The following is an 11,647-nucleotide window of genomic DNA, read 5'->3' as shown; positions in this document are numbered from 1 at the left end:
ACATTACTGATCCAATAATGATCAACAAAACGGTGAGATGAATAGTTTTTCAGTTTGTGTTTGTACAACAAATATGGACTAGTCAGTCACATTACATTGAACGTGAAATGATGTTAGTTGACAATTTTCGGTTGAAGTTTCACTTTTGTCTAAGTTAAAGGTTTGTAGGTTCAAACTCCACTTTGGAGAGGAGTACTGAATCCAGGTTGCCACTACAATGTACCACTAAGGGAGTGATATTTTCATCTTTAGTTAAGACGTTAACTCATGGTGGACATAAAACAACATATGCCACTGGAAGAGTTCAAACATCATGGAAACAGATTATTTGGCAATTTTGGTGATTGGGGTATCTTGTGGTGTACACATTGCATGTCACATTCATCTACAGTACAAATGGGACTACACTTCAAAAATACATAATTGGATGTAGTGTGCTTTGGGTTGTGAGGAATACTTTATAAATGCAAATTCTTTCTTTACAGAGATAATTTCTATTATAATTATCACAACTTGTATGGGACATAAAAACGTAAGAACACAATATAGTAATTTCAAATAGACTGCAAACTACAATTATGATTTCATCCAATTATTCCCTGGCCGCAACTTCTCCTCCAACTGAAGATGGCACTCGGTTTTGTCTTTGCATGCACACAATACTCATTGGAATGCAGTTGGTATGTATAAGCATAGGTCGACGGCAGACATTAACTGCAGAATTTGCTGATTTATTCAATGACACTCAATCATGGGATAAATTCTATATTCAGTGACTTATTGCTTAACCTATTTTGCACATTATTTAGTTTATTAGCCATTACCTAGTAAACACCAAGAAAATGTATTATTCAGTAATAGAAAAAGTTTTACAGAAAGGAAGTTTACATAAGATTCCACTTTACAAGTTGAACATAAATACGATGACGAAAGTATTTTCAAGCAATGATTTCCTTTAATCATGAAGAACAGATAGATTTTTGAAAGTCTTGAAAAAAAAAACAAGGAATTATAAAGTTCTTGTAGTTTTTTTTAAACAAATGAAGCCATGGAAAGATAGCTATAGCAGACATTAAATGAAAATGCAGAATATTTATAGCAAGTTTTATTTTCCTGCATTCCTTGGTGACCAATTTCCTGAAATTTAAAAGTAAAGTAAATATGATTTTCTCCAGGCAACAGTGGACTCAGTCAAGGGAAGCAGCCACTTTAATTTGCAAGAGTTAATGAATAGGAATTCAAATAACTGACAATGAAGCATCATCCAACAGCTGGATACATATGCAACAATGCTGCTGGAGTTGTTAAAGAATTTATCTCAATTTGGGATAATACAATATAAATGGGTTGCACAACTAGATAACAGGACAGCAAAAGAACAGGTTTCAAAACTCAAAAACCTTTTTTCCCTCTATATGGAAAAAGGGCAAATAACAATTTAACGTTGCTGCTCCAAAAATACTTCATCCCAGTTATGGAGTGGTATCAATACAAGTTATGCAAAACAAAAACACCTTGCATTTATAGAAGCATCTTATCTTGTTTTACATACAGAGGTGGAGATGTTGGCATTGATGAACTGGGCACAGTAGGAAGTCTCACAAAACCAGGTTGAAGTCCAACAGGGTTATTTGGAATCACGAGCTTTCAGAGCACTGCTCCTTCATCAGGCAACTCCTGATGGAGGAGCAGTGCTCCGAAAGCTTGAGATTCCAAATAGCCTTGTTGGATTTTAACCTGGTGTTGTGAGTTGTTTTACGTAGAGACACAGTTACCACAACATGCACATTTCAGTCAAAAGCTGGTCGATACGCAATTGTATTTCAAGTGTGGTGAACTGCAGTTGCTGTGACACAAGAGGGTCTAGCTTATCTAATTTTAAAAGTATTTGTTGAAAGAAGAATGTCAGCCAAGGAATTGAAATGGTTCTCTTCTGTTTTAATAGTGCCACAATAGCTTGAACTATAGAATTAGAAATTTTTGGGAGAACTGCGCTCAGAGCCTACGCGTCATCCTGGTGGTAAAAGCAGTGTGATTTCTGCTGGGTGGGTCACCACAGTCCAGATCGCAATCCACCCATACTTAGACCTTTTATTTGGAGCTTGGGTGATTTCCACTGGGAAAGAAATGTGCAGGACCTAAAGCGGTTGGCACAGCTAGCTCCTCAGAGATCAGGGTGCCTTCTTTGAAAGAAATTCCAGCCATGTCCCTGACCACCCAGGACTTTAATGGCCCCCCAGCATGGTCATCACACCTGATCTGCATTTGTGGAGACCAGAAAGGATTCCCCTGGCTTCATGTTGTGATAGCATGAGGGAGAATTGAAGGGGCATGGTGAATTTGGCTTAAAGCTAGACATGTTAATGATTTAAATATGCTAATTTGGTTCACACCCTCTCTGGGCATTAACCAGATTACACGCCGACCAGGGAGAATCTCAAAAGTAGTTGTCCGTGGCACAAATGACATTTGGTCCCACTCGCGGGAGTCGCCGGCTATAATGCGATTCGTGCCTGTGCATATCAGGCTGGAGAATCGCCCCCTATACCTTAGTAATACAGCTCATCTGAATCCGCTAGACTTCTCACAACGTTGATTTTGTGTTTAACTACATGTCAATTCTCAGTGCAATTCACAGTAATTAATTACATTTCTTTGAAATATTTGAGGTACACACCAAGAAAATATAGACAAACCTAAAAGTGCATTTAGTTAAATAATCAGCCTGGCACAGCAAAAAAAAAACTGGTGGCATAGTATTCTATTACAGTTTAGTCCCTTTCGTACATTCTCCATTACTGTATATAGTTATATAAAAGTTGATCTCCTGTTGACCCCAGGTTTTTCAGGGAATTAATCCCAAAAATTTCAGAACCAAAAGAATAATCTTGAAGATGTCGGTGATTTGATTTCATTATTAATGTATAAATACTAATGAAAATGTGCACTGGTAAATAAATGCTTAAAACATCTAAATGTTTAAATTTGTTTTTATTCATGGTTTGTAATGTTCTAAAATAAATAAAATGTTAGTTAATTAATATGAATGTTTTTTGTTTTTTAAATTTTATTCCATAATAATGGTCTTTTTTGAATCTTTTATCCAAATCAAGCACATATCAATCCCTCGAAAGTAATAGCCATGTAAAAGTCTACCCCGGTGACTTTTGGCCTAAAATGTTGGCCTCAAATGTTTGACTTTGATGTATGTGTATACAGCACTTCATAATTCACACTATAATCGCAAATCAATATTTCATACTGTAAGAATGAAAATATTTGTATTGCTATTACTTTACGCTGGATATTAAAAAACAAATGGAGGCAATTAATTACAGAGAGCATGAAAGTTTCAATCACTCAAAAACAAAAGTTCTGATTTTAAGAAAATCTAGCAGCATGCTGAACTTTACTATCTGAATACTGTGGTACATTCCTGCAGAATTGGGATTGAATAAAGATAAACATTTAAAAACAACAATGTATTCTTCAAGTTTATTCTGAGCAGGAATTTTTTTCTTCTCTCTATTGAAGTTCATTCCTCTCAGAATCTGTGTCTAAAACAGCCCCGATTGTTGCAAAATGCATCCTAAAATAATCCACAGTGACAGTTTTTTTTGGCATATAATTCACACAGATTTCATATCAGACAAGTAGATTAGACCAGTCAGTGTGCAGTGGTGTCCAAGCGAATCTGGATTTGAGATATTTGAAGAACTGGAAGCAGGAGCTGGAATGCGTCCTGAATGTAAGTTGCACTGTTGGAAGCCTGGAAAGGAAGTTTAAACATAATATGAAATGCTGCAGCAGAGATTTGCTTTTGGCCAAAAGAATTACTTCCAGATATTCACAAGCATGACAGCAGGATGATAAACACATGAGTTATACAATCCTGCCTCTGCATTTGAGTTACTGGATGAATTTTACTAGCATAATGAGAGCTGAGCTTTTATTGAATGCTGAGGCTTGTTTTGCTTTCTCCTTAGCTTTATTTTACAACTAAACCAGAGTGAAGGATAAACACTGGTGATCAGGCAGCAGAGAAGCTGCAGTTGAGAGAAGACCAGATAAATTAGGAAATTGTGATCAAGCCAAGGATTTTAAAAACGCCAAGGTTGTGACAGATAGCAAACATTGAGGAAGTCGAGAGCTGACAGTTTTACATTCCAAGAGCAGCATTTCACACAACCTGCAGCTACTTTCCACATTTGGTTCTACAAATAATTTGATCTTTTCTCCTATTGACTGGTTTACACAAAGCAGTTGTTTAAATTAGCAGTCTGCTTTTATAGAGCTCTCAAAGAATGACAGAAATGGAAGATGTACATTTCAACTATTCACCAGACTGAAATATTAAAAGTTATAAGCATATAAGCACATTATTTGGTAATCTATTATGAAAGATAGATTTGAAAAACAAAGGGCAATGGACCACTGACAGATAATAGATAATTTTGGATTAATCTGTATATTTCATGCCATATTTCAAAAGTAAATTCTCTGCTTTGGCAAGCTGCTAAAATTTCCTCTGTCTTTTATAGCATTCTATTTGCGCCTGCTGTATGTACGTGTCTTGCTGTAGACAAATATATTTTGTACAGAATGCATTTGCAATATTTTTCTGTAATGGTAACTTAAAAAAAAAAGAACTTTGATTTACGTTGGTTATCTTATTCTTAGGATGTTTAAAACACTTGGGGCAGCACAGTGGTTAACACTGCTACGGACTCAGGTTTGATTCCCAACTTGGGTCGCTGTCTGTGTGGTGCCTGCACGTTCTCCCTGTGTCTGCGTGGATTTCCTCCAGATGCTCAGCTTCTCTCCCACAGTTTGAAAGACATGCTGGTTAGGTGCATTGACCCGAACAGGCACCAGAGTGTGGTGACTAGGGGATTTTCACAGTAACTTCATTGCAGTATTAATGTCAGCCTACTTATGACTGATAAATAGAACTTTAATCCTAGGAACATAGGATTGAGAACAAGAGTAGGCCATTCAGTCCCTAATCTGATAGTAACCACAAATCTGCATCCTGCCTACTCCTGTGCTTCAAGCACTGCTTTGGAATATTTTATTTCCACCTCAGTAGTAGGTGGGGTCTTAATTTGACATTAGCGGAGGTGCTGCCTCACAAAAACAATGTGTCACCCCTTCGGTGCACTGATATGTCACTCTACACTGTGCTCAGGTTCTGAAGTTTGGCTTCAATCCACAATCTTCGGATTCAGAGACAAGACTGCTGTCAGTCAATCTGATGCATATGTAGTGAAACTTATATTTATGTATGATGAGTTTAACTAGTTACAATGCATAAATTGATTTAGATAAAATTTACCTCTAAAAATACTCCAGTAATTAATGGATTAAGAACCTCTACCTTCTCTTTAGCCTGTAAAGAAAACAGAGCAAGATGTTTTGTGTGTGTACACTTGCACAGAAAACCTTCAAAGGTAATTATTGAAAGGACAGTAATAACATATTACAAAAACCAAGTCATAACGAAGAAACAGGTCACATATAACTTGTCTCACCAAATGGAGAGTGTAATCCTGACCATAGGCTTCATCATCACTGCCAAGGAGTGAATGAGCACTTGCTGCAGAATCAGATTAACATTTAATTTTGTTTCTCCTTTCCCAAGTTACGAAATTCCAGTAATGAAGCTCACTTAACAAAACATCCCAAATATGACAAGCTGACCAAATCTCGCTGGATGTAACCCACAGCCATCTGCTTGGGACATTAATGTTGTCATTTCTGTACCACATCTCCAACCACCAACAGATTTTATAGTTCTATTTTAAGTTCTGCATCAGAGGAAGAAACTCAATTCCTTACCCCCATTCTTGTCAAGCAGGAGGTAAATTGTTTAGAAAGAACAGCCACTTCCTTACACAAGGCAACAGTCACTCTGTGAACAGAAAATGGAATTAAAAAATGTTCAACAATTCAAAAGAAATATAAAAACATCTGCCCTTGAAATTTTCCCAGGTCATTCTCCCTTCCTCCTGACCCTAAAAAAGTATTTTATCTTTTTCCACTATGGTCCATTTGGGAGTGAGGGATAATCCAACATAGGGTAATAAATGAGAAGCGTAAGAAGAAAAAAGATGGACATTATCAGTTTGCTTCCAATTGTAAGCTGGAATGCTATTGTGGTACATTCCAGAAATTGTGATGCGGTCGACATTTTAGCATCCCAGGTTGTCTCCGAAAGCATTTGGTCATTCACAAGATGGAAAACGATGCCAAAATTACATTTTTAAAGGTTAAGGGTGGAATTTTACTGTCGTGCCCGCCACGGGAATTGCAGTACGCAGGACATGGACCATGCAAAAGATCCACTGACCTGGGGTGGGATTTTCTTGGAAAAAATCCCACACTTGGAGGTGAGTATGGCCAGAAAATCCCACCCTATGTGTTAAGCCATTTCTGATTTTAGTGCCCTTTCTATAATAGATATTCCAAATTTGCATGCAACACGAAGTGGTTTAACCATCCTTTTGCATAAGTGTTCCACTGTTTCTTTACTTTCTATGTCCCTTTTTATAAAAAATATAACTAATATAAATGACAAATAACAGTGGACCCAGTACTGATCCCTGAGGCACACCACTGGTCACAGGCCTCCAGTCTGAAAAACAACCCTCTACAACCACTTTCTGGCTTCTGTCAAGAAGCCAATTTTGTATCCATTTAGATATCTCACCCAGGATCCTGTGAGATTTAACCTTATGCAACAACCCACTTTGGGTATCTTGTCAAAGACCTTGCTGAAGTCCAGGTAGACAACATCAACTGCATTGCCCTCATCTATCTTCTTGGCTACCCCTTCAAAAAACTCAATCAAATTTGAGAGACATGATTTTCCACTATCAAAGCCATGCTAACTGTCCCTAATCAGTCCTTGCATCTCTAAATGCCTGCAGACCTTGTCTCTCAAAATATATACCAATAACTTACCCACCACAGATGTGAGGCTCACTGGCCTGTTCTTCCCAGGTTTTTCCTTGCAGCCCAACATTTGCCACTCTCCCATCTTCAAGCACCTCACCCATGTCTATCGATGATTCAAATATCTTGGCTAGGGGACCCGCAATTTCCTCCCGAGCTTCCCACAATGCCCTGGGATATGCTTCATCAGGTCCCAGGGATTTATCTACCTTGATGAGCTTTCAGATTTCCAGAACCTCCTTCTGTAATATGTACACTCCTAAGACATCACTATTTATTTCCCCAAGTTCCCTAACATCCATGCTTTTCTCAGCAGTAAATACTGATGAGAAATATTCATTTAGAGGCTCATCCAGCTCTTGTGGATCTGCATACAGATGACCTTGTTGATCCTTAAGAGGCCCTACTCTCTTCTTTGTTACTCTTTTGCCCTTTATTTGTAGAAGCTCTTTGGATTCTCCTTTGCCTGACGTGCCAAAAACAATTTAGTGTTCCTTTCTTTGCCCTCTTGATTTCTCTCTTAACTCTACTTCTACGCTCCCTATACTCTTCAAGGGATTCACTTGATCCCAGCTGCCTTCACACGTCATGTACCTCTTTCTTCTTCTTGACCAGGGCCTCAATATCCCAAGTCATCCAGGGTTACCTACTTCTGCCAGCCTTGCCTTTCACTCTAAGAGGTATGTATTTACCCTGATCCCTGGTTAACACACTTTTGAAAGCCTGCCACTTACCAGATGTCCTTCTGCCTTCCCACAGCCTCCTCCAATTAACTTTTGGAAGTTCCTGCCTGATACCATCAAACTTGACCTTGGCCCTATTCAGAATTTTAACTTTTGGCCAGACCTATCATTCTTCATAGCTACCTTAAAACTAATAAAATTATAGTTACTTGTCCTAAAGTGATCCCTCACTAACACTTCTGTCACCTGCCCTTCCTCATTTCCCAAGAGGTGGTCAATTTTTGCCCCCTTTCTAGTCGGGCCACATACTGAATGAGAAATTCCTCCTGATTATACTCAAATTTCTCTCCATCCAATCCTAATACTATGGCTGTCCCAGTCAATGTTGGGAAAGTTAAATTCTCTGATTATTACTACCCTATTTTTCTTGGAGCTATCTGTAATCTCCTTACATATTTGCTCAATTTCCTGTCAACTATTTGGGGACCTATAGTACAACTCTATCAAAGTGATTTCCCCCTTCTTATTTCTCAGTTCTACCCATATAGACACAGTGGCCGAACCCTTGGATATATCCCATCTCAGTATGGCCAAGATGTTTTCCCTAATCAAAAGTGCAACTTCCCCTCCTCTCTTACCTCCTGTTCTATCTTTCCCATAGCATTTGTACACTGGAACATTGACCTGCCAATCCTGTCCCTCCTTGGCCTTGTTTCAGTAATTGCTATAATATCCGAGTCCCACGTACCCATCCCGTGCCCTGCGTTCATCTGCCTTGCCTATCTGGTTTCTTGCATTGAAATAAATGCAGTTTAATCTGGACTTCCATTGCTCCTCACCAGCACCCCCCCCCCCAAAAAAAAACTAGTTTCCTCCTGAGTGGCTCTAGCACATCTCCCCAATATGTTAGTCCCCCTCCAGTTCAGGTGTAACCCGTCCCTCTTGAACAGGTCAGCCCTTCCCCAGAAAAAATCCCAATGATCCAAAAATCTAAATTCCTGCCCCCTGCACCAGCAGTGCAAAATGCACAACAGCAAATCAACATCACATTTCATACTTTGTCTTTAATAGAAAATTTCAGGCTAAGTATAAATGGGCTGTCAACTAATAACTAGCCAACTTCAGCAATTATGTGTTTGTTTCCTCAGCTCATTCTATTCCTCTACTTCGCTACAGCATCTAGCGACATATCTGGGAATGAAGCTCACAATATTCCATTTGAAATATATGCACTTTAACTTAAAAATACCAAGCACATCTTCTAAACTATCACAACTTTCATATAACAGAAAATTCTAGAAATACTTAGTCAGGAAGTATTTGTGTGGAGAGAAACAGTAAACATTTCAGGTCAATTACCTTTTATCAAAAAACTGGAAATAATTAGAAATGTAATAGATTTGAAGAAGCTGGAAGAGGGGTGGGCTGAAAAAAAAAGGGAAGATCTATGATATGAAAGAAGAGTTGGGTGATGGAAGCTAAAGGGAGTGGTAATGGAACAAGAAACAAAAAGTGTGTCTCGAAGAAACGTGAAAGGGAGAATGATAAAAACTGCTGTCCGAAAACAAAAACAAGAGAAAACAGATGAAAACCAAATGCTACAAAGCAAAAGGGAACAAATTGCGGCAGAGATTGAAATTGTTGAACTCAATGTTGAGTCTGAATGGCTGTAAAGTGTCTAATTGAAAGACGTGCTGTTAGTTCTCAAGTTTGTATTGTGTTTGAACGCTCAATCTGATGTGAACATTGTAGGAGGTCGAGGACAGAGGCTGGCATGAGAGCATAAATTCAGGGTCATGTTTGTGAACTGAAGTGTGGTGTTCTGCAAAACTGTCATCCAATCCATGTGTGGTCTCCCTAAAGTAAAGTCCAACTGCATTTTAAGTAATGAACACAGTACACTAAATTGACAGAAAAACATAAATCACAGTTTCACCTGGAAGGACCATTTGGAGCCTTGACGAGTGATGAGAGAGAGTAGATAATAAGACAGGTGTTGCATCCACTGCTCTTGCATGGAAAGGAGGCATGGAAAGGGACAGAGAGTTTAGAGTGATGAGGGCTGGACCAGGGTCTTATGGAGGACATGGGCTCGTCAGAACACAAAGGAGGAGGAGAGGGAAAGATGTGTTTTGATGTCACAGAAATGGTGGAGGATGACCTGTTCAATATGGAGGCTGGCGGGAATATGGTTCTGGGAGGGATGGGAAGAGGCAAGTAGGAAATGCACGATATAGTTGAGGGTCCCATCAACAATGGCAGAGAGAATTCTAGATTGAACAAAAACAGAAGACATATCAGAAGCACAAGAAAAGATGCGATGGAGATAAAGGAACTGTACTGAAATGGGGTCATTATAGGAAATGAGCCAGAGGATGTGGAATCCCCTAGTTAAATTATCCTTTTTGTAGGGTACCTGGAATATTCCTCATTCCAGTCCTACTCGGAACCCCTTCTCTCCTTTTTTCCCGGTACATCGATGACAGTATTGATACCATTTCCAGCTCTTGCCTTCAACTGGCAAATTTCAACTAATATGCTTCTAATTTCTACACGTTTCTTGCCTCCACATTGAGCACTTGTCTTTCCTTCCTCAACTTTTTTGTCGTGATTTTCGCAGTTATGTCATCAATCAATATTCACTGCAGGCCAAGTGACTCCCACAACTCCTTGACCACACTGCTTCTCACCTTCCTTCCTGTAACGATTATTCGATTCTTTCAGCTATCCATCTCTGTCACACCTATTCTAAGATACAATTATCCATATCAGAACTCTGTATATGCCTTTTATATTCTCAACTAAGGAATCACCCCACCCCATCATGGTTGACAACATGACTGTGTCCATCCCATTTCCAGCAGTTCTGCACTCACCCTTTCTCTTCCTTCTCAGAACCATGTCCTTGCTTTCTTCCCCACCAGGCTCCATATCCAACTGATCATCCTTTGCCATTTTCCAGCACGATGCTACCACTAAATGCATCTTCCCCTTCCCTCCCTTTCCAGCATTTTGAAGGCACTGTTTCCTCCTCAATCCCTCCCAGCTGCACTTTTCCACGCAAGTGCATTTCACTTCATTTTACTTTTTCACTCCTCACTGTCCAAGGCCCCAAATACTCCTTCCAGGTGAAACAATGTTTTGTGTACTTTGTTCAATTTAGTACACCGTATTCATTGCTCACAATGTAATCTATTCTACATAGTGGAGACTACTTTGAGTGCCTGCTTTAATGGTCAACGTGCATTCCTGACTGGAGCTTTCCGTGGTCTTTCATTTTCGTTCTCCATCTTGCTCTCACACAGACTTCGCTGTCCTGGGCCTCCTGCAGAATTCCAGTGAAACTCAACGCAAGTTCGAATAACAACATTTCATTTTTCAGTTAAGTACTTTATAGTCTTTTGGACTCAGCATTAATTTCAACAACTTTACATTGAAATCTCTGCACCAATACCAATACCAGTTGTGGGTGAGGTTGGAGAATCCCAGCTGAAATATTTACTCAGCTTCTCTGTCTCCACAGCTGATGCCAGTCCTGCTGAAAATTTCCTGCATCTTTGGTTGACATTTAGGATTTCTGCAGCATTTTACTTCTGTTAAAGTTAAAATCTCATACTTAGACAGAGTTTTGGCAGAGTCCAGTGCGCCCACATCTTTCTCCTGACTATGAAGAACGAGTACTGCCACTTTATGGAACTGTTCAATGGATTGAGCAGTGAGTTCTGCCAGGCTTCTGACAGCATACGCATGGATATTCTGTGAACCACACAAACAAATGATAAATTTTGAGGTTAGAACAAACACTGTCCTGACTTTTGCCCCGCAATGAATTCAGATATTTAAAAGCAAGAACAGTTAAACCAAAATATGGTTTGCTTATTAGGTAGCAAGATTTAATGACACAGATTCTGATTACAAATCATTGTTTTCCCTGTTGCATACCATGCAGCAGGAAATGGGAAAAGTACCGAATCACATACGTAAATACAATGGATGTTTTTCAAGATGCG

General features: G+C 39.1%; 1 protein-coding gene across 1 annotated transcript in view; it reads right to left on the bottom strand.

Moving 5' to 3' along the window:
• Window positions 1-1,730: 1,730 nt before the first annotated feature.
• The window catches only part of fam114a2 (family with sequence similarity 114 member A2), a 33,274-nt gene continuing 23,357 nt past the window's right edge, over window positions 1,731-11,647 (bottom strand). The window contains exons 11-14 of the mRNA XM_080201484.1: window positions 11,254-11,393; window positions 5,839-5,911; window positions 5,336-5,389; window positions 1,731-3,769 (exon numbers count right to left, since the gene is read on the bottom strand). Coding sequence (XP_080057610.1) covers window positions 3,668-3,769; window positions 5,336-5,389; window positions 5,839-5,911; window positions 11,254-11,393 — 369 coding nt within the window. The 3' untranslated portion in view covers window positions 1,731-3,667. The remainder of the gene's footprint in view (window positions 3,770-5,335; window positions 5,390-5,838; window positions 5,912-11,253; window positions 11,394-11,647) is intronic.

Source organism: Carcharhinus amblyrhynchos, chromosome 13 (assembly GCF_965287045.1).
Source record: "Carcharhinus amblyrhynchos chromosome 13, sCarAmb.v2.hapA, whole genome shotgun sequence".
NCBI classification, from domain to species: domain Eukaryota; kingdom Metazoa; phylum Chordata; class Chondrichthyes; order Carcharhiniformes; family Carcharhinidae; genus Carcharhinus; species Carcharhinus amblyrhynchos.
The sequence above is the reverse complement of the archived record's forward strand: the minus strand, read 5'-3'. Positions and strand labels throughout refer to the sequence as shown.